Source organism: Mytilus trossulus, chromosome 5 (genome assembly GCF_036588685.1).
Source record: "Mytilus trossulus isolate FHL-02 chromosome 5, PNRI_Mtr1.1.1.hap1, whole genome shotgun sequence".
NCBI classification, from domain to species: domain Eukaryota; kingdom Metazoa; phylum Mollusca; class Bivalvia; order Mytilida; family Mytilidae; genus Mytilus; species Mytilus trossulus.
This window is the reverse complement of record NC_086377.1, coordinates 37,766,150-37,791,070: the sequence shown is the minus strand read 5'-3', so window position 1 is coordinate 37,791,070 and position 24,921 is coordinate 37,766,150. Positions and strand designations below refer to the sequence as shown.

At 31.1% G+C, this 24,921-nt stretch overlaps 1 protein-coding gene across 5 annotated transcripts; it reads right to left on the bottom strand.

Moving 5' to 3' along the window:
• Nucleotides 1-1,399: 1,399 nt before the first annotated feature.
• Nucleotides 1,400-24,279, bottom strand: LOC134718824 (uncharacterized). 5 transcript variants are annotated; one of them, XM_063581612.1, is made up of 10 exons: nt 24,226-24,279; nt 13,620-13,718; nt 13,005-13,053; nt 12,570-12,772; nt 11,640-11,926; nt 9,342-9,482; nt 8,387-8,632; nt 7,325-7,434; nt 6,470-6,611; nt 1,400-3,512 (listed from the first exon to the last, which is right to left on the bottom strand). In XM_063581612.1, the coding sequence occupies exons 2-10, from the start codon at nt 13,702-13,704 to the stop codon at nt 2,748-2,750; spliced, it is 2,028 nt and encodes a 675-aa protein (XP_063437682.1). In that variant the 5' UTR covers nt 13,705-13,718; nt 24,226-24,279; the 3' UTR covers nt 1,400-2,747. The 5 variants fall into 5 exon arrangements, with proteins under 5 accessions (XP_063437682.1, XP_063437681.1, XP_063437679.1 ...); XM_063581611.1 differs by having other exon boundaries at nt 24,191-24,257; XM_063581609.1 differs by lacking the exon at nt 24,226-24,279 and adding an exon at nt 15,881-15,960.
• Nucleotides 24,280-24,921: the final 642 nt, after the last annotated feature.

The following is a 24,921-nucleotide window of genomic DNA, read 5'->3' as shown; positions in this document are numbered from 1 at the left end:
CAGGGTAATAATATATTCAATACAAAACAACAACGGAATCAAATATTTACTTTTAAATGTAATCTACTTAGAATTAATAATGCTATGGTTATTTCTATCTTGGAGCCTGAGCGGTCGGACGGTCTATGTAGTTCAAATATTGTGCGAATGCCGGTCAACACTGATGTTCTGAATTAAAAACTGGCAGGTGGCAGGTTAGTTCAATTCGAATCCTCATTGACAAGGTGTGTTGTTTTTCCTTGCATATGTGTTCGATTTTCTTTGATGATGCCACTTATAATAAATGATTGTCACAGTTTAACTAATAGTTTTGAAAACTGTATTAAACATGAACAATCAAATAAAAAACAATTAATCCAATCGAGAAAATAGACTGAATTCAGAACCATAAAATAAGGAAAGCTAAATAAATCAAAACAGTTTACATGTTATGAAAGTTTATTTTATTTTTTTATATATATATATATATTTAAAAACATGGACCATATCTACGTTTATGATGGATATTTATAGTAATGCACAACTGATTAAAAATGTCATATTTCCTCCAGGAACATTTCAGTTGTCCTTTTGTTGCTCGCTTTTTTCTGTATTTTGCATTCATGGCATGCATTGCTTAAGGACTGAAAGATGGAAAAACACACAGAAAAGTTAATTATTTAAGTCATCATCATCACTGTATAGTATGTCTTCCTAATACTGCAGTTATATGGACGAAATGTCAAACACTACATACATATAAGTGTCTTTAATTCATAATAATTCATAATGTTATACGTAATTCTATGATAAAGAAGCAAAATGTAAATGATTTATTTTCAAACTACGAAAACATGATGTTTTTTGTTTTCGTTAAAAATTATTCAATATACACACGAACTAAGCCGATTAAATTAAGTAAAGTTCATACAAAATTACAAGACCTCCCTTTGGTTTCCAATATACGGAATTTATATACATAATTCTTTGGTATGAAATACATTAATCTTTTTTTGTCACATTAAATGAATTTGTCTCTAAAACACAGTATATTGTGAACAAAAAATATATATTCAATTACATTATGATAAGTTTTTGTTAACTTGTGTTTGAGAGTAAGTTCGTGAACTCAATATACATATTACTGATAATTCATCGATGTTAGACAACCATATGTATGACAGTTATACCGTGCAAATATTAAATTTTCACAGGTGCAACTAAAATGTAACAGCACAACATAAGATCAAACTATAACTAGAGGCTCTAAAGAGCCTGTGTCGCTCATCTTGGTCTATGTGCATATTACACTAAACAAAGGACACAGATGGATTCATGACAAAATTGTGTCTTGGTGATGGTGATGTGTTTGTAGATCTTACTTTTCTGAACATTCTTGCTACTTACAATTTTATATATAGACTTGGCCCTTTAGATACAGAGGAAAGTATTCTGAAAATATTTACCAAAATTTACCAAATTAATGAAAATTGTTGAAAAATTTACTACAAAGGGCAATAACTCATTAAGCAGTCAACTGACCATTGTGGTCATGCTAACTGATTTGCAGATCTTACTTTGCTGAACATTATTGCTGTTTACAGTTGGTCTCTTATCTATAATAGTATTCAAGATAATAACTAAAACCCGGAAATTTCTTGACAATTAACCAATTAGGAGGCAGCAACCCAACAAACAGTTGTCCAATTCATGTGAAAATTACATAGCAGATATACATTGACTTGATAAATATATATAACTTCTGTCAGATTTGCTCTTAATGCTTTTGTTTCAGAGTTATAAGCCAAAATCTACATTAGATTACTATGTTCTATTTTAAGCCATGGTGGCCATCTTCATTGGTTGACTGGGTCACCGCACACATTTTTTAATCTAGATACCCCAATGATGATTTTGGCCAAGTATGGTTAAATTTGGCCCAGTTGTTTCAGAGGAGAAGATTTTTGTAAAAGATTACAAAAACTTACGAAAAATTGGGAAAAAACTACTATAAAGGTCAATTTCTCCTTAAGTGGTCAACTGACCATTTGGTCATGTTGACTTATTTGAAGATCTTCCTTTGCTGAACATTATTGCTGTTTACAGTTTATCTCTATCTATAACAATATACAAAATAATAACCCAGAATGGCAAAATTTCCTTAAAATTAGCAATTCAGGGGCAGCAACCCAACAACCGGTTGTCCGATTCATCAGGGCAGATAGATCAGGACCTGATAAACAGTTTAACCCATGTCAAATTTCCTCTAAATGCTTTGCTTTCAGAGTTTTAAGCCAACATCTACATTTCACCCAATTGTTCTATTTTTAGCAATGGCGTCCATCTAGGTTGGGTGTCCGAGTCAACGATGATGATTGTGGTCCAGTTTGGTTAAATTTGAACCAGTAGTTTCAAAGGAGAAGATTTTTGTACAAGTTTACGACGACCGACGACGACGACGGACGACAACGACGGACGCAGAGTCACGAGTATTCAGTTGACAAATGCTGAACTCATTAGATTAATATTAAGCAAAACAATCAATCATAAAGAATAATAGGACCGTCATCCCTAACAACAACAAAACACCAAGTACTGATATAAGCGTAATCATAGTCACTGATTGCAAATGCATAACCAATAACAACAAATACCTTAGACACGTCTAAAAAAGTGTGTTGTTAATTTTAGAAAAGTAGTTTATTAGAAATAGGTAAACACTTTTATGCGCTTTCATCCCTGACACCTCTTCATGTTAGTCAACACAATCAATGACAATGAAGCTGTTCAAAGTCACTTTCAAAATGTTCGGTTGCTGTCTGGATTTTTAGAATTTTACCTTTTAATCGCATGAATGATTCACTTTTCTCTTTTATAGCCTTGTGCTCGGCAAGAAGCTTTTTGTTTGTAATTAAAAGACTTTCTATAACCTTTGGCACACTTTCCTCAAAAATGCGAACAATAACCTTACCATATTCAACACCAAACGATTTTTCGAAACCTTCCTTTAATTCATTCTTTGATATCTTTCCAACACACTCATCATAAATGGCATCTGCCTTTTTCTGAACACCTGCCGATCCGATAACCCACCCCCAGGCAAAATATATTGGTGCAAAAACAATAGTAAAAACAAACGTAAATACTATTGAAAAGGGTAAAAAGAGAAGCCCAAGACTCATCCCTAGTCCGAGAATAATGGTACTGCCTTCGACTCTTGGGTCTACTCCTGTCATCTCAATCTCAATTTCCAGCAGTTTCGACTCTATATCCTTGACCCTGAGTCTAACTTTTGCGTCTGCCTCTTCAATGATTGCTTTTACTTCTTGACCATCGCACCATCGATTTATTCCACTCTGAAGTCGTGATTGCACTTCTTGCCCAACCGATCTGTACGCGACATTCCATATTTTAGTTTTACCCGGAGGATTCAAAATTTCTTCCCGTCCATGACTTGAGTTAAGGTAGGTATACAGTTTTTCTGTAAGCTGAGAAGTTATTTTGGTTTTATAGGATACTAATTCTTCTTTGGACTGCAAATTTAAAATAAATTAAAATAATATATCTCAAAATACAATTTTTACATAAAGATGTCTTCTTTTATCTTTTTTCTTAATTTTTTTTTTTGGTTTTGCTTTTTTATTTTACTTAATGGGTTCTTAGTGTCAAATGACTGCATTTAACTTCAATTGACATTTTAGGTCACATCCTCGTCAAACTCTCTGAAAAATAAACATGACCATTTTCTGTTCAGTAAGTTGGTTTTATTGTTTTTGAGTTTCTTTCACATTGGAAAAGGTATTAAGTTTTGTCAAATTGATAAAGGTAAATGTTACAGCTTAATTTATTGATTTATCATACGATTTACTAATCAAAAGTTGGTTAATTTCCGTTATGACCCTTTGTATTGACAATGCACACACAATGGACACTTTCATTCACAAAATATACGACATATATATATATGTATTTATATAGGAATATTACATCCTTTTGAAGGCAGTCAATGTTGATTATAGTCAGGAAACAGGTTTCGATTTGAATTAAGAGGCTCTTCAGACAGAAAGAATGTACAGCTCACCTTGGTCTATGCGTATGTTCAATAAAGGAGACTTTCAAATATAGTAGACGAGAATAGAATGCACGATAAACATCTCTGTGTTGTAAATCTTGTAACTAGATACCATTGAGATGGGAGCCATCTCTGTGGGCCCCGCTGTCAATAACGTCGGGTAAATAATTTGTATGGATTATTTGATATGAAGCATTATTTGAAGTTATTACATAGTCTCATGTGTGATTTTATTCTAAGATTTTAAGTTAAAACTGATAAATATTCTCAGCTTACTTTCATAGTTTAATAGTGATATGACTGCATGATGTGAACTCATTGTTGACTACTCTAAGGTGACTTCTGGATATATGGATTGATGTTTGAACAATATGTTTAAAGGTGCTGCCCAATTGATATTTGTCACATATTTTTAGAATTATGCCTTAAATATCATTATGACCCACCAAAAAAGAATGCCAATTAAATGTTAAAAAATGAAAAATGCTGAGGGGCTTCAACTTTTTGAAAAATATGGATTTTACTTTAAGAAAAATATAACACAAAGAAGCAAATTATTTCTATCAGGAAAATTGTGGAATAAAATTTGTAAAACTTATTCACAATATTGCTTAATTAGTTTACAATTGAAGATCAGCAAAAACTTGGAAATGATCACTGTAACATGTGTAAGGAGATCTTGCAAACAGTAATACTAATCTAGGTGATGTTCATTAGCTATTTGTCACATATTTTTAGAATAATGCCTACAATATAATATATATATTATGACCCTCCAAAAAAGAACCCTCATCAAATGTTAAAACAATTTGATGAGGGCTGCAACTTTTTGAAAAATATATGAGTTTAATTTAAGAAAAATATAACACAAAGATGCAAATTATTTCTATCAGGTCTGTCAAGTATAAAGTATGAAATATTAACCGTTCTCGAGAGGTAGAGCTGACACAATTTGCCAAGAACAACGAACGGATGGACAGACCGACGGACTGACCTTTAACCTAGGATGCATACATTATGACACATTCTCTGGTGTTGATTAATATATATGTTAAGTTGAAAATGTTTGTCAGGTATAACGTATGAAATAATAACAGCTGTCCTCTCAAAATATAGTGTGGATCAAATTTGTTAGCGATGGACAGACCAACAGACAGACAGACCTTTGACCTAGAAAGTTGTACATACATCATGAAACACCCTCTGGTGTTGGTTAAAATGGATGTCAAGTATAAACTTTGAAATCATAACGGTTATCTAGATATGGAGCGGACACGATCTTTACCACAGGACACCGGGTTTTCAACTGAAACCAAAGTTTTTGACGTTGACCTTTGACCTAGGAATTAGTACATACATCATGACACACCCTCTGGTGTTGGTTAATGAACATATTAAGTATTAAGTATAAAATTATAACGGTTATCTAGATATGGAGCGGACACGATCTTCACCACAGAACACGGGGTTGTCAACTGAAACCAAAGTTTTTTACCTTGACGTTTGACCTAGGAAGTTTTACATACATCATGACACACCCTGTGGTGTTGGTTAAAATGGATGTCAAGTATAAACTTTGAAATCATAACGGTTCTCAAGATATAGAGCGGACACGATCTTCACCACAGGACACAGGGTTGTCAACTGAAACCAAAGTTTTTTTACCTTGACCTTTGACCTAGGAAGTTGTACATACATCTCGACACGCCCTCTGGTGGTGGTTAATAAACATGTAAAGTATAAAGTATGAAATCATAATGGTTCTCTATATATGGATGGGACACAAAGTTAAAAGTGTTACGGACGGACAGACGGACGGACGGAAGGACGGACGGACAGACTGATCACTATAGGGCGATCCGCTTTAAGGCGGGGCCCTAATAACCTAAATAAGGAGACGATTTCGACAGTATTGAAATGTAAATGTTTCTCTCTATTACAGCTTTCAAGATAAAGGGAAAAATTAAAAAAAAATAATTGGTAAAATATTTAATTTGAGTGCAATAACTCCTAAACAAAGTTAAGTCTTCTGTCAGTTTTTAGGTATTTAATCAATAGGAAGAACTCAACATTCGGACCATTTCTGCTTGAGGCAATTTGTTTTCTTTTTATAACGAAATTCAAAATATTAGAAAACACTTGCATGTGTCCCCTATGTTCTGTTCTATTAATAGCCATGCCTGGTATATTGACTAGCAGTCTGGGTAAAAAAAATCATTTGTCAAACAAGATACATTAATGATCATTGTGGCAAACTTTCGTTAAACTTGGCCAAATAGTTCAACGTCGACTGAATACAAATGAGGATGACGATGGATGATTGTGACGGACGACGCTCATCGCTTGCCTGTTTTTGCTAGGTTAGCTACTTTAAAAACACAATAGACACAATTTAGTTTGAATTAATAATCAATTTACCTGCTTGCACTTCAATTCTAAATCTCGGATCTTTACATTGTTTTGATCCATGATTCGCTGCTGTTCGTTTTCTGAACGCTCCAGTAGTTTTAATCTAGCTAGTGTTCCTCTCTCAGCATTTCGGATGAAATCCTTCAAAAACCTAGTAAAGTAAAAGATTTTTTTTTATTATTTTTTATGTCTGTATATTTGAAATTAATTTTATAATAACTTTGTAAGATATTTTCTCTATTTTTTTTACATTTTATCCCTTTTTTACCATTGTGTAAACACATTTACGTTTGATAATCATTATCTTTTTCAGCCAACTGAATGAATCAACATCTGCTTACAGGTGTTAATGAAATTGACAACTTCGTGTTATGCGGACGGCCCTTTTAGGGTGTTTTCGTTGCACAAAAAATGACTATTTATTTTTAATAATTAGAGAAACACTTTCTTACATATATTCTCATGGATTATCGGATTAGCCAATCTCGGTAGATGAATCACCCATTTTTACTATCTGGAGTGGATACATCTGATAATTTACTGGTATAAATGTAAGAATGTATATCACCAGTTCATCTAGTATTTTATAATTTAACTTTGACAAAAAGATTGTTTAATCAATCACAAAATATAAAACACATGTGACATATGAGAAACATTTTCAAATCACTTGAAATAAAGTAAAAATGCTAAGGGTGTCTTAGAACAGAAATGGGTAATAATTGTTTTCATTTTGTTTATACAAATGTATTATGCAACTGACACATATTTCAATTTTTTGTTCACCGAGAAACACAAAGTAAATCATGCATGATATATCAGTGTTGTTTCTTTTTAGAACCGTGTAGAATGTATGCTACAAACCTATAGTAGAACTCCACTCTCTTGTTTTCATTTTTGTGGATCGTTTCCTTTAACAAAGTTTCGAACCGTCTGTATTCATCAGTAAAGAAATTGCTGATCCCTTTGTCAACCTTGAACAATAAAAGAAACAAATGTCGACTACTAAAAGATGTACACATGACGTGAGATTTGTCCAATTTAATAGTGGCACTCAAATCAAAATAGTTGAAATATCAACTCACAACATGTGACAATTTTTCTTCTTTATTTTAAGATTTTATCATATATTAGGTCGAAAGGTGTTTTAAAAAATCTGATCAATAAATGTTCAAATATATTAGCTTTTTTCCCCCAACTTAGTTGTAAATTGAAACAATTTTTGATATGATTGTTTCGGTATTTCAACTGTCTTGCTCTATTCAGGATCATTTTTGTTTTAAATTTGAATTGTTTGGTAAAATGAATAAAGCGTTTGTTTTGGTTTAGTTTTGACCAAAATATTGCAAAATGCTTAAAAGAAGTCTTGATTATCGCACCTTGTGCACATGTATGCATGCCTAATCATTCATGCATTTTACACAAAGAAATGAAAATGTTGAAAGCAAACGAAAGCGAGGTTCAAGAATATTGTTGACAATTTAAAATTGAAATAACACAATGTTTTAACACAATTCAATTTGAGAAAAACATTATAGAAGCCATAGTTATGTTGGAAATTTACGCGTAGTCTGGGGAAGTCGTAAATTTGCAACATTTATTTTCTAAAAACCAATTACAAAGGATTTGCGTAAATGTACGAGGATGTGTATACCAGTCAATTCCAGGTATTAAGGTAGGTTGGTGTCGCTTAATTATCAATTTGCTATGTAGCTTGTATGAATATGAGCCTGTCTTTTATTGCAATGGTGATTTTGCTCTCTCAGTTTGTTTTTATTTTCCTATCAATAGTTGAAGACTATTGTTATCAAGTTTTTGTTTTTTCTTCCACTTTATTTAAAATATTTCACTTCATTCATTGAAACACATGTTACCAATATATTGCCTTTATTGAGACAGTTGTGGTAAAACAATCAAGAGATTTACCTGTTTTAAGCTGATACGGAATACATTCTCAACATTAAACCAACCCCAGCCCTTGCTCAGTTTGCTTTGAATGAGCTTCCATGTTTGTGTTTGCTGATCATCTTCTTCATTTTCACTGTCTTCGTCTGACACGGGATCGTCATTGTCTATGATATCCCACTGATTTGTAAGAAACATGACCTCCCGTGGATCAAAACAAGGCATGTTTTCGCGATTGTCCATAATGGTTTTCAAAATTTTTGAAAGCTGAAAATAATTTGTATTAATTCATATGATAATAAGTTCAAGTTTGCGATTGTTATTTTCCTATATGTATGAATAGTTTGTAATCTACTAGTATGTTAATATGCAAGTATCTATTTTAGTTTTGAATATTCTAATAAAATATTCAATTGCTTCTTTACTTCAGAATTGATATGAAAATGAAAATTGAAGACCAACTTTGCCTTAGGAAGCTGAAACCTTAGTCTTTTTATAATTTCAAATTTCTAATTGAAAAACTTTCTGAAGGATAATTCTTAATCGTATCAGTCGAAGTAATGATTACTGAGCTTATAGATGATACTCTCGAGGACTGATAGACCTCCAGCAGAGGAATTGATCGAGTGATGTAACTAATAAAAACACATGTTATAAAAGTTGCATGCATCCGAAGCGCTTTTCTGGATTATCCTTTATCGCTAACACTCAAAACAAAATATTTCAAAGGGATTTATCAGAACCGAAACAATTGAGGAACAATATGGCCAAAAATAGCATAATAAAATAGCCAAATATAAGACCAAATTAGACTGAGGTAGCTATATTTAAAACCTTAGTTTCTGTATATTTTGAAAAATTTATAAACGGACAACTGTAGAAAGGATTGTTATAAATCATGTCAGGAAGTACTGACTAGTGAGCCGATGATAACTATTGCTAATGACTAATTATTCAATCGACCAACAATGTGTACCCTGTCTTCGTGTATTCCACCGGCATTTTTTGCATTAACTATAAACACAAAAGAGACTGCATGTGGCAAGAAATCCAGTAGTATGCTGTCCAACTTTTCATTCTCTCCAATACCAGGTGTGTCCACAATAATAACGTTTCCCTGAAATTAAAAATAAAAGTTATATTCAGTATGAAAGAATACCCTTAAGATAAACAAAAGATACTTAACATACAATCTCTTTCATTTTAATTTATATGACCATGATGACATACATAAAAAAAGAAAAAATAGGAATATACTACAAAAATATAAGAAACCAAAGAACAATATCTCAAAAGACATTCAGAGGAAAACAATTGGTTTTCAACAGTATTAGTTAATGTTGACGAAGGAAACTGTTGTCTAGGCCTATACAGTTCAAATCGTGTTGCGAAATGCGAATCAGGGATAAATAATCATCTGCCTGGTATATCGTTGAACAGATTTAATCCTAAATTTTCCGCTTAATTACAAAAAAACATGTAATGTTTCAGTTTAAGCCACGTGGGCTGTGTCGGATAGAAATTAAAATTATGCAAATGAATATCGATAATCTGTTTACATATTTTGTGTTGCTAAAAAGTCGGTCAATGTTTAAAACCGAGCAGTTATACAATTATCTACAACCAAACTTAACTTCATCATTTATTTCGTATTTGATTGTTCAAAAACCAAAGTCTTATACATTCACATGTTTCCGAGTACTTGTAAAAGTCAACTTCAATCCGACGCAGCTCAACTAATTTATATTTAAAATAATCCTATAATACATTGTAAAGTAGAAGCAAAAGATACAATCAGGATATTCAAAATTCAAGTCTAAAACCAAAAATCTCAATGTTGAAAACAGAAAAACATAATCAGCAGTATACCAACTTAAGATTTTGAAACAAGAACCGCATCATGATCTAAAGTTATTATAAAATTGAGAATGGAAATGGGGAATGTGTCAAAGAGACACCAACCCGACCATAGAAAAAACAACAGCAGAAAGTCATCAACAGGTCTTCAATGTAGTGAGAAATTCCCGCATCCCAGGGCGTCCTTCAGCTGGCCCCTAAACAAATATATAATAGTTCAGGGATAATGAACGCTATTCTAATTTTCAAATTGTACCCAAAAAACTAGAATTAAAATAATACAAGACTAACAAAGGCCAGACGCTTCTGACTTGGGACAAGCGCAAAAATGCGGTGGGGTTAAACATGTTTATGAGATCTCAACTATCCCCCTATACCTCCAGCCAATGTAGAAAAGTAAACGCAGAACAATACGCACATTTAGAAATTCAGTTCACGAGAAGTCCGAGTCTGATGTCAGAAGATATAACCACAAAATGACAATAATTACTGAACTACAATATATTGCTATGCGTTTAATCGTGATATAGAATTACTTATTAAACAAAGAAGAAAATATTCCCTAAAATATAATTAAGGTTGTGTTATACTTATGGGTATTTCAAAGCATTCCTAGATCGATAGAGCTTTTAAATTTCAGTTACATCTAACTCAACATGCCCGCTTTAATAATCGGTAAATATGAAGTTGTTTGATAATAGATGTACAAACCGAATATAACGCTCACATATATACGACGTGAATTTTATTTACGATTTTTATGAAAAGAAATAAACCAGAAGAAAGGCCTGCTTACTTGAATCATTTCAGGAAGCTCTGATATACAGTTACTGAGAAAATGTTAATGCAATAATGTGAACAAATTAACAGGAAGTTTGTTAAATCATGAACCAAAAATGTTTCATACAATATAGCATGCTCACATGTAGTACAGTGCATATCTGAAGGAAAATCTGATGTGAGTTCTTGAGTAAAATGCAAACAAAATACATGACTGTAATGGGCTAGAATGTAAAAAATCTAAACAGTGTGGTAAATGATTGAAATAAGGTTAACATCAAAATTTCGAAAAGCCTTGTTTGAAGCAACCTATATTTTCATTATTTGAAAGAATACATGCGATGAATCTGAAATGCATTTAAACATATATCATGTTTAAATGACATTTGGTTTACAATTCTCGGAAGCCTTCTGTGTAGTATTTTATAAAACGCGAACAAAAAATACACATGACTATACCATGTGAAACTATATAAGTTTTCGGTTTAAAGTAAATGGAGGAACGAAGAATTTAAACACTCATCTAACAGTGAACTATGCTCATATGAAATTTGTATTAAATGTACGAACGTACTTGTTTGTACTATTTCGGAAAACTTCGAATGGACAGAAACAATTAAATCTTGATACACTGTACCTTTGAAATTGCTACTGGCAAGTAGACGTCAACATAGTATATGTCCTTTAAATCCTCCGGGATTTTACTTATATCAGTTAGTCCTTTAATAACAGATCTCAGTTTTTTAGCATCTGCTACTTCTTCCGCCTTCTTTAAAGTTTCGTCTTTTGTGTAACATTTTACTGCCAACTTTTCTGAGTCTCGAATCCTGGTGATGGTACCAGTAGCTGCCAAATTACTTGTGGCGAAAACCTTCTTCTTAACAAGCTGGTTTATGAGAGTAGTTTTGCCAGCACTGGTTTCTCCTGAAAAGGCGATCGATTTCTAACTACGTATCTAGGCTTAAAAAGTCTTTTTAGCAATGATTTTTTCAACGTTTATATGCAGTTAAACTGACCCTCTATAAAAGTATATATTTTTTGCTTATGTTCAAAACTTATAAGTGTTTCAACGCAGGCAAACACATGTTAGCTTTTGGTTAAGGTTTAAATAGATTTTTTTTACTCGGTCTTTGGTGTTTCTTTAAAAATCTTTTTTTTTATGTTGAAGCGCATTTAAGTGGTTTAAAACTAATTAAAAAGCTTGTGACATAATATGTAACAAATCATATGTCTTCAGTGCATTTATATCTCACAGAATGTGTATTGCTATACAAAATTTCCTTACAAGGGGTGATAATTGTTATCTCATAATCCTTTAGTTCTGCAACGTCACTGACAAAGCCTTATCATTGGTAAAACCTGTTGTATAAGATGTACAAAGATTATATGCATTTTGTAAGAATAATAAGAAACATGTGCATGCCATAATATTTAATAAATACAAAGCAGACTTTTTATGGACTGAATTCAACATTCATCTTTGTTGGTAATACTTATTTAGGATTTCACGAATATACTGAAAGAAAAACAAACATGTCCGTAGATTGAAAATTATCACTTGACTAACCTGCCACGACGATTCCACAATCATTTCTCAATAAATCTCGTTTCGATGTTAGGAAAACTGTCATGTAGTTAGGACACGCTGCAGACAACTCGTCTTGAAGGTCTTTGTCATATTCAGGAGATTTCAGCATATCTTCCACTGACTCAAACATTATCCTTAATCTTTTAATTTGTTCATCTGGAGACGTTTTTGTTGTTGAACGCCTAAAATGTATTTAGATTCGAAGTTTTTTCCTGCTTAATTTTGCTATATATTCGCCAACTTTATTTATATATTATTTATTTAAGTTTTCTCCAAGTCAAATCAAAATTTAACGTTATATTAAGGAACAGTTTACTTTGATTTTCAAAGGCTATTTCTTTACGTTTTATGCAAACCTAAAGGAAACAAGACATTTCCTATTAATAAAAATATTACTGCAAGAAAAGTATTTACGGTGTGCTGCGCCATGTATCAGCATACTGTTCTGTCACACACTCTCTGCCTGCAAAGTATAAGTTATTGGGTAACTTAAAAATCAATGTACTAAGACATTCAGAATGATAAAACAACATCGTTGATTGATAACATTTTATTTAAATACGACTGCACGAAATCGCGTTCTTTAAACCAATTTTCTGTAAGGGCCAAAAAATCAAAACAATGGCTCGGCACATATGTTTGTAGATAGTCTGTGTCTGTTTAACAAAATATAACGATATTATTTTTCTTTTCAAATTTTAAAGTATTAATTGGCAAATATTGTACCTTTGATAACTATTGTATACCTTTGATTTGTTTAGGTAGTATTAAAATCTATTTTCTCTATTCAAATGAATTTGCAGGAATGTTTTTTTCAATTTTTTAATTGACTTGTTTGATATTTTCTAGAAACAATAATGTTTCAGATTGTCGAAATAAATTATTTCGTCCTCTTTCCGTCGATTGCAACTAAGTTAAAAATCAGCATTCAAAGAAGATAAAGGGTGTAATGTTCTTATAATTTGATGATTATCAAGTGCTATTTGCTTTTATCATAATTTCTTTGCTTCTGTTTATTGAATATCGTACCTTTACTATCTGATCCACTAATTGCCATATTTTTTACATCATTTTCTGTGTCTTCAACTCTTTTCGTTAATTTATTTTTCTCCATGTCGTCTTTCCCTGCTAGAAAAATCACCAATAACAATTGAAAACAATAAAACTTCTTCGTGATTTACTTTAATTAGGAACAGAAACTCATGTATTTGTAATTTGTGGTTCAAATGATAAAAATTATCAAAGCTACCAGGCTGAGGAATAAGCCCGCCAAACGTTTTGGCTACAATCAACTAATATCACTTCTAATGTTATTTTTAAAAAAGTATTTTGCATTATACATGTTATATAATGAATCGAAAAATCACCAAGTTATGCAATTACTCATTTCGAAAATAAACATGTGTTAACAAAAATTTGTTTTTGTATTCTAGTTTGATAGGCGTTGGACAAATAAATGCAACAGTAGTATACCGTTGAACAAAAGTCGTACATCGATTGAGAGAGAAAACAAATCAGGGTTACAAAAAAGGAAACGCATAATAAAATTAACGGTACCAATTTTCTTGCACCAGATGCGCATTTCGACAATATATGTCTCTTCAGTGATGCTCGTGGCCAAAACTATAAACTATAAGAGTAAAACAACGAAATAACACAACACATCAGTGCAACATAAACAAACAACAAACATAAACACGAATTATAAGATAACAACTGCAGTATTTCTGACGTGGCACAAGATTGTTTCGACCTAAAATATTTTAAGAGGATTAAAGAAAATTGTATTGTTTAACCCCTATTGACAACAACGTATGATTAGTATCAAATGCAACAAATATGTTTACAAACTGAACATGCGTTTTAATCAATATTTTTAATATTCTTTAAAATGTCATCATTTAAATCATTGACGCTCATTTCATCGAAACTTGATATCGTCCAGGTGTGTTCTTCAAAAGAAATATTTATCTTTCTATATTGTTCAAAGTAGAATAGAAAAAGATGTTTAGATTATATAAAGGCCGTTATCTTTTGTCCCTTTAATTTTCAAAATCTAATGTATCATGCATAGTAATTATTTTATTAACATATCTAATTAGTTCATTCTTACAGATATCAGTACTTTTATAATTAAATTTGTCAATACACGTTTTAAAATACGATAAAATGGGTCAAGAATTTTTGTAAAAAATCTTGTAAATGTGGTTGATTATGTGAGTCATATTTAGAATTGGTAAAATAATATGTAGAGAGTAACTTATGGACTAAGATAAATAAGGTAAAATTCTCCATTCGAAATTATTAAAGATGTCAAAGTGACATCACAGCTGCATAGGTGTACAACATGTTCTCTTCATATCTGTATGATGTTTGAAAAACAATACAGATACAATAAAGGTAGAATAAAGAATTTTGATTTCTTTTTAGTTGCGTGTTACTCTATATATAGTTTTATATAATATTATTTTTTATATCAGAAATTACGTTTGACGTATGGAGCAATCAAGACACATTGGAGGAGTATTACTATAATTACTATTATATTATATGAAGACTGGATATTTCACCTTTAATTCACAATATTAATTATATTAATAATTAGAAATCATATTATAAATTGTTTAAATTTGTGGCCTTTCTATTTTAAAATAGTATTAGCACGTTAAACATATAATGATGGTCCATGTGTTATACAAAAACATGTCACCAACAGTAAAATATTTTTTTGGTTTAATGTGTTTCTCATATTCAATTTTGTTAAACTATGTACTATTGTTCAAGAACCAATGGTTACATCAATCTCATATATCATAAATTCACAATTGCCAATACACAAACTCTTTTCGCTAAACTGTTATTTGTCATAATTGATTTTTGAAAAACCAATACATAGTACTTTTAAAATAAATAAATACAACAAAAATACCTTACATCAAATTCAAAAGAAGGAAAACGTAAAAACAATGACACAATTAGACCGCTATCGATCAACGGAACTAGTGCAAAACAACTGCCATATTCACTGGGTAAAATAAAGTATTTTCATTTTGGTTTGAACAAACTATTGCAATATGCAGTCTTTAAGAAAAGCACAACTTTCCGAAACTTATGTTTCAACGTCGAACAGGTTTTTTATGGGTTTTTTTCAACATGATAATCACACTAACATCCATCCATCCCCTTGAGAATTTATATAATGAAACAATATAAAAAATAAAAACCTAAAAACTGTGCATATTATTATTTGATACCAGATGAGCCTTTTTGAATTTTAAAAACAACCGTACCTTTTTGCTAGTTATTTTGTCCTATGATTACCTACATCAGCAAACAAGTAGCTAACTAAGACGGGCGAACTATACCAGATGGACTTTCAGGAGCATATATTGTTGAAAAGCATAATAAATACAGGGTATTTAATTTAATTTGATGAATACTTGGTGTAAATAGGAATACAATAAACAAAATATTTGAAAATTGATAAAGGAGATATCAATGTGGCAGTTAAACAACACATAGCTCTAATAAAAATAGACAACACCTTATAGACGAATGCAATAGACAAAAGACCAACAAAAATATCAATACATCTGATAAATAATAACGACAACTGCTATTGCTCAAAATTGAAGAGAGATCGCCTAAATGACAAACGAATATATCAAACTTGCAACTGCACCCATGTTTGAAATAAATAAAGACAAGCTTAAGAATAGTAAATAATTGTAGTGGCAATAAGCTGCGAGTCTATGTTGTATGGCATAATATATTCTTAGCTTGACTGTTATTATGAACGGAAATTGTAGCAGTACTGTCATCGGGAATGTATAAATCAAATCCATTTAATGAAGCATGCGCATATAATTGAGAAACAATATATAAATAGTCAGTGTAATTCCATGGATTCACAAATGTTTATCTTCAAGACTGTTCTGCAGTTGCTAAGGTGCATTTGATGAATGATATTTTCATTGTTCCTCTGTATTGTAAATATTTGCATGGCACTTCTAACGTTATCTTTTTAGATTGTACTGTTTGTTGAGAGATCAATGTTATTGATTTCTACAGTTTGTGATGTTGTCTTTATCTTATTGTTAATATGTTTATGTGCTATTTTTTTCATAAAACGTTCAATATTCACCAGACTTCATGTACCTTACAAAGTTTTTATAGTCTTTGTTCTTTGATTTGAAATGTGAAACTTTCTTTTGCTCGCTATTTTAAATTCAGCATTCACTTCAATGTTGATTATTATACTGATTTTAAAGAAGACTACAGTCGACAAACCAATTTAAATACGTCTCTAATTAGCATTTACAAAATATGTTCAGTGTTGCAAAGGTATAATAATAACACATCCATTTTTTCAGGTTTTAATTGATAGGAATTTAGTACAATACGAATAATAATACAAACCAAAATACAAAAATGACATACTCAGGTTTTACTTGAATCATTTAATACAGAAGCAACAGTAACCCCATAAAAAAAACTGGGGTGATCTCAGGGGCTCCGGAATAGTAAGCATATCCTGCTCCACATGTGGCACCAGTTGTCTTGCTTATGTTATTACAAATCCGGTAAATAGTTTAAATCGGTAGGCCACATTCGTGAAAAGGAAAGGGTTTTGTAGTTACGACATAAGGAACATATCCGATATCATCTGTGATATGGTTATTCCATAACGTTCAACCAACTCGTGATGGCGTCTGTAAAATTTATGAAGGGATGATTTCAACTTCACCATTTGGAACTCTTTGTTTATTAGCTTCCTTGTGAGTAGCTGCTGGAATGTTGCTACATAGAAATCGAAGGTTCACGATAAGAACGTAAAATCATCTCTTTTGTAGCAAAGAATTTTTTAGACTGACCCTCATTGCCAATTTCTAGATATGAGTCAAGATATGAGGCAGACTTACTTGTATCTGTAGTTCGATGGGATAGAACATCATTTATATAGCGGAACGTACAGGTAAAGGATATTCTAACTTCTTATCTTTCTTCCTAAGAAGTTCCTGTATAAAGTTGGCTTCATAACAATAAGGAAACAAGTCGACAAGAAGAGGGACACAAGTGTTTTCTATTGGAATTCATAAATGATATTTCGAATTGATAATAGTGAACAAGATGATCACAAGAGCCTCACATTGCTCACCCGTTAAAAAGATGCTATTTTGATTTTGATTTTGATTTTACTTTTATTGCTTTCAGTTGTTAAATTATTTGTAAATATTATTTATGTATATTTTGTAAACGTTTTTTTGAAAATCTGTATTGACAATTAATTTTATTCTATGGTTTAATAATAATTTTCATTATGATCGACAAAATTGTAGAATTAATTAAAAATGATCGCGCATGAGAAATAAATCCTATTCACTATAATTTAAGATAAAACTGCAAAAAATTGCTTAAATCACTCAAGAAGAAGAATCCCTTGTGAAGGGTCGTTAAATAATTGTGATAAATATGTTCATGTTCTTTTATTTGTAGATAATGTTGAAGCTTTAAAAATAATTGGCTAAACTATAAAAAGACAAGACATCGTCATTCAAGGGAAAGAATTTTATAAGAAACAATGTATGAATCCTTGTAAAATAAATACCACAGACAAATAAAATGGAAATTCAAGAAACAAAATATCTTTCAAAAATCCAGGAAATGTACAAATACTTTAGTTGAGTACAACTGGTATAATATATGCACAATCCCCACAATTTTAATGTCGATGTCCTAAGGGAAAAGTCCAGCTACTGACAGAATTTCGAATAGCTAAGAAAACTAGAGGCTCTAAAGAGCCTGTGTCGCTTTACTTGGTCTACGTGCATATTAAACAAAGGACACACTTGGATCCATGACAAAATTCTGATTAGGTGATGTTGATGTGTTTGTAGATCTTACTGTACTGAACATTTTTGCTACCTACAATTGTCTCTATCTATAATAAACTTGGCAGTTTGAGGACAGAAGGAAACTTTATGTTCTATTTTTAGCCATGGCGGTCATATTGATTGGTTTACACAATTTTTGAACTATATACCCTAATAATGATTGTGGCTAAGTTTAGTTAAATGTGGTCGAGTAGTTTCAGAGAATTATATTTTTGTAAAAGATTACAAAGTTTTTAGAGGGCAATTACTCCTTAATGGGTCAACTGACCATTTTGGTCATGTTAAATTATTTGTAGATCTTATTTTGCTGAACATTATTGCTGTTTACACTTTCTCTCTATCTATAATAATATTCAAGATAATAACCAAAAACGGCAACATTTCTGTAAAATTACCAATTCAGGGGCAGCAACCCAACAACGGTTGTCCGATTCATCTAAAAATTTCAGGGTAGATAGATCTTGACCTGATAAACAATTCAACCTAGTCAGATTTGCTCTAAATGCTTTTATAGTTATAACCAAAACTGCATTTAACCTCCATGTTCTATTTTTAGCCGTGGCGGCCATCTTGGTTGGTTGGCCGGGTGACCAGACACATGTTTTAAACTATATACCCAATGATGATTGTGTCCAAGTTTGGTTTAATTTGACCAAGTTTGGTTTAATTTGACCAAGTAGTTTCAGAGGAGAAGATTTTTGTAAAAGTTAACAGACGACGACGACGACGATATTTTTTTGGAAAAGACTATTCATTTCGTTTATTTTTTGTCTATAAATTAGGCCGTTCATTTTCTCGTTTAAATTGATTCACATTGTCATTTCAGGTTTTTTTTTGGCTGACTATGCGGTAAGGAATTTGCTAATTGTTGAAAGCCGTACGGTGACCTATAGTTGATAATGTCTGTGTCATTTTGGTCGCTTGTTGAAATTTGTCTCATTGACAATTAAACCAAATCTTCTTTTTTTTTTTAATAATTAACAAAATTTGCATGAAAAATTATAGTGTATGTAATAGGAATTGAACTTAAGACCTTATGTATATAGTCCAGTGTTTCTTACCAACAGACAAAGACGACTGGATACACAGTTTCTGTTAATTCAAAATAACTGAACAAGATGTTATGAAGCGTGTCTGTTTTTTTATATCTAATCTAGAACAGCTGGGATGTAGAATAGTAACCCAATTCGGACATAACATTTTTCTTATTCAACTATCACTTATATATCATTAAACGTTTCACCTGCATCACATGTTTTTTTTTACATATAGATACCTTTTTGCAGTCGAAATGAAAAGGTACGTATAAAGATAAAGATTGTTACTCGCTTAAAAGAATTTGAATTTTCCATACATGACCAATTTTAAAAAAAAGAATGTTTTTGTGTGCTTATATTTCAAAATGACCTTGAAGCCATTTTTTTTTTTTATTTTAATAAAAAATCAAATTACGAAATTATGTAATTTAAACTTAAATTTATTATTGAAATTTTATTATGTATCTATAATATAGGGCTATACCTAGACTTGTGTTTTTCTCACCGAATGCGCAACTAAAAAAGAACTTTATCAACAAAATGTCATACCTTTATGACCTTCAGATGTTCAAATGCTATTATTCTATTAAATATCAGTAGTTTTATAATTTGATTTTTCAAATGATTTGCATTCACCTCAATTAAGCACAAAAACATATTTGAACGTCATGTCAGATTTAACAAGATATAAAACAATTATAATACAAAAACAAAACTGAGGTTGTGAGTTCGAACACTGCTCGTGCATGTGCACTCGACTCAAATTCTTATTGACTAGGACTATCAATTTTTCTATCGAAGGATATTTTTTTTTCTAGACACTTCGGCTTTCTCCACCAATAAAATTTGGCCACCATGAAATAGCCTAAATGCGGAGTTAAAACATTAAAAATAAATAAATAAATTGCATATTTGTTTAGTGCACAAGGACATCACAAAAGCGATTTACGATATTGATTGGGCCAGAGATAAATATCTTTTTCCGCACAGTCTTTGCGTATTATGTTGAAAACTATACTTGGTTGCAGACCAAACATTACATGTAGACAGGCGAAAATAAATACTCCGAAATTTCAGTAGACATAACAAGTTTACTTTCGCGGAAACTGCGCGTCTTCCAATATTGTGAATAGTAAACGGACGTTAACTTTCGATTTTATTTCCGCGTCAACGTGAAGAAAGGCACGTCTTCTGTTTTTGTAAAAAGTAATCGCACGTTTACTGTTTGAAGTAAACTCATATTGTCATCATATCCTAGATACACTTACCTGACATATCACATAATACAGTATATCATAATGACTAACTGTTGACAATTCAAATAAATAATACAGTATATCATAATGACTAACTGTTGACAATTCAAATAAATAATATTACACGTCTTTAAATAATTGAAAATTAATCGTATATAAATACAACATGGGTATTTATCCTGGAACTGAAAAACTTACAAGACCATCGATTTTCATTCGTGAAAAAATATTCAGTACGATATATCATTTATCAATAGAAATCCACTATTTTAAGTTTTAAGTACTGTTTTTTTTCTTTTTTTGTAATTAATAAAAGCTTTTATATTTTGAATTAATATTGTAAGGGAATTGTCGGTTTCAAACACGTATTTATAAAATATGAAGATTTTAACCAAAATAATATACACGAAGTTCTTTTTATAATTGTTCGAAAAAAGAAACCTTGCGATTACTTTCAAGTGCTAGTAAACATACGCTTGTAAACTCATTAGTAGACGCCCTTTCACTTGTGAGTGCACGTAAAAAAAGTGCTCGTAAAAAGACACTTGTGAAATCTGAAGTAATTGCCCGTTTACTACTAACCAAACAGACACAGAAAAATTGGCGTTTACTCGGGTAGACATAATAACTGTTTCCTTTTGACCGTGTTAACGAATGATAGTACACCCGCGATTACTAGTTTACTAGTTTAGTAAAGGAGCGAAAATTAAGGAAATATGTCTATTGCAATTTGTAATGCATTGCAGATAACACAATCGACAAGGTCCACCTAGATTTTTTGCTAAATTGGCAATATGTGTGATTCAATACAATAGTTACATTGAGAAGATGTTCGTAATTCCCAATGTTGTGTAGTTTTGACACAGAAATTTAAGGAGTTGTTTTAAAAGCAATAATCCTTCAAGTTGTTGTCCATTCGTTTGACTAGTTTGATCCTTTAATTTTGAAATTTGATTAGAGCATCCGTTTCAATTTTGCACAAAGATCAGTATTTTTGTGATTCTATTTTTTTATATACCCCTCTTTGTTATTTTTTCTTTTTTAAAGAATTCAGGGGATTTGAATAATATCAGCAAAGTAAGCGTTTACACAAGAACACAATCGGATTAAATTTGTTCAATATTTGCATTATTATAAACATCTTACCTTTACTGTTAGACTGTAAGGTGTATTCCAAGTATCTTTACGCTACCCAATACATTGTCAAACAATTGCGCAATTTCAATTGATGCTTTATATATTCAATAAAATCAATGATTCTTTTAAAGAACGGTTTTCGGAAAATGATGTTTATAATCTGACATACATCATGACCTTGGATTCAATTTCAAGTATCAGAAAATATGGAGCGTATATTGATTTTTTCTTTAAATGATGCATATCTTCTTTGCATCCTTTAAGAAGTTTGAAATGAGAATGTTTACCATATTAGATCATATTCGTTAAACCATTTTGTAACAAAAGAATATCTTTTAGATTATATAAATATCTTGTTTATTCATTTTGTATCGGGACCTCGATGGCTGAAATAGTAGTAGAGTAGTTCAGTGTACACACCGGTTTCTACAATAAAGCACCAATTTTGTGACGCTTATTAGTCCCATCGTAACATAAAACAAGCAAAACTTACGACATCGAGTTAAATGCCCGTATCGTGTAGCTTGTTATGCTTATAGATCTTTTTATATTTTCTCTATTATCTTCATTTTGTATTCTTATAAAGTAGATATTGTACAACGATATTGGTTGTACCTTTCGTCATCAGTATTTCTTCATAAACCTGTTATTTCGTTAAACGGATACAAGATCAAGCAGTACAAAATATTTAGCACAAAATAGAATGTGATATGAACTGAATTTGATCAATATTATTATGATCAAATATAAATAACATCTCTACTTTTTGTACATGACACTAATGTGCATTCCTAGTATTTTGAAACCATAAAATGATTAGCCAACCAAATTTATAAGAATGCATGCGCAAAACCCAAATTTGAATTCATGTTTTACATATATAAAATAATTAATGATTCCTTTAAAGGACATTTTTCGAAAAATGATGTTTACAAACAATATCTGACAATCATCATGATCTTGGATATAACTTCAAATGTCAGAGAAGTATGAGCTTATGTTAAATTTTTCTATAAATTATGTATATCTTCTTTTTATCTATTAGGAAATTTCCAATAAGAAAGTAACAATATTAACTGAACAGTTTTATGATAAATAAACTCATTATAGCTTTTTTTAATTGTATGAATTACATTTAATTCATTTCATGTCGTAACCTCGATGGGTAACAGGCCGTAGTAGTTCAGCTTGGTGAGTTAAAAAACCTAGAAAACTTAAAATTAAGGTTTCCTATGAAAACAAAAGTTGTGCTTTAATTCAAAATTGTTTCACAATATTGGAACAAAACGTAAGATTTACGATCGTTATGGAGATTTCATTTTTATTTTCAAAACCTCCTATTTCTTATTCAAAATCATTCCTCTGTCCCTTCACATTATACAAACTTACGAAGTAACAACATGTTACCGTTAACATCCTAGCACCTATATATTTCAAGGAATATACTTTAATAAAAGCCCTATATATTTCTATTAGGTTAGTTAGCGAGGCTTTTTTCAATACACGGTTAGCAATATTGTTATGCCCCTTCAGAAAACAACACATTCAGATAAGGTAAATGCCAGGAAGAACCAGAATTCAGCTCAAAGTTTTATATTTATATTTGGAAGTAGGTCGGTTCTAGTTTTAAAACGATAAATCAATTAGATTTATTTTTAAAAACACCATTGCTTTATTATGGAATGTTGCTACAGCTGTCAAACATTTTATGGTTAAACTATGTACTACTATTGAAGAACCAAGGGTTACAGCAATCCCATATATCATAAATTCACGATTGCCCATACACAAACTCTTTTCGCTAAACTGTTATTTGTCATAATTGATGTTTGAAAAACCAATACATAGTACTTATGAAATAGAAAAATACAACAAAAATACCTTACATCAAATTCAAAAGAAGGAAAACCTATAAAACAATGACACAATTAGACCGCTATCGATCAACGGAACTAGTGCAAAACAACTGTCATATTCACTAGGTAAAATAAAGTATTTTCATTTTGTTTTGAACAAACTATCGCAATAGCAATTTGCAATATGCAGTCTTTAAGAAAAACACAACTTTCCGGAACTTATGTTTCAACGTCGAACAGGTTTTTTATGGGTTCTTTTCAACATGATAATCACACTATACATCCATCCATCCCCTTGTGAATTTATATAATAAAACAATATAAAAAATAAAAACCTAAAAACTGTGCATATTAAAAGAAAAGTCAATATATTTTATTTAATACCAGATGAGCCCTTTTGTATTTTAAAAACTACCTTACCTTTTTGCTAGTTATTTTGTCCTATGATTACTTACATCAGCAAACAAGTAGCTAACTAAGACGGGCGAACGATACCAGATGGACTTTCATGAGCATGCGTAAAACAAAAGTTTTGATTTATATTAATATATACATACAGTACGCTCTATGTTTCTTTTAAAGAACATTTTAGGAAAATTATGTTTACCAACTATATTTGGCAAGGACATTAGATATATTACGTTCATCTGATAAGTTTAAGTGCACGAAGTTGTATTTAAGTATACTCATATAGGTTTAAAATATATTTAGGAGATGTCTAGGTCAAACATTATAATCAAAATTTATCAAACGGAACATATGTATCCTCTTATAACTATGTATGTTGGTCTAGTTAGGGAGACCAATTTTAATGAAATGCAAAAGCATCTAAAGCAAACATTACAAAATTGAAATCCCAAAAGACGGGTCTTGCATCTATGAAACCCTTAAGAAACTATTACTTGTTATTCTACATTGTGTAATCGACGTTTATCTATATTTTGTTTATTCAAATACATTTACTGATATAAATATAATTGTTTGTTCGAAACTAATTCCGATTGTTAAAATTGAGAAAGGTAATGGGGAATGTGTCAAGCGACAACAACCGGAGCATAGAGCAGTCAACATTGTTAATTTACATTACCTTCCTACCTCTAGCTTATTAAAGTAGAAATTCAGTTTTTCTTTTATCAATTCCTGCTTAAACA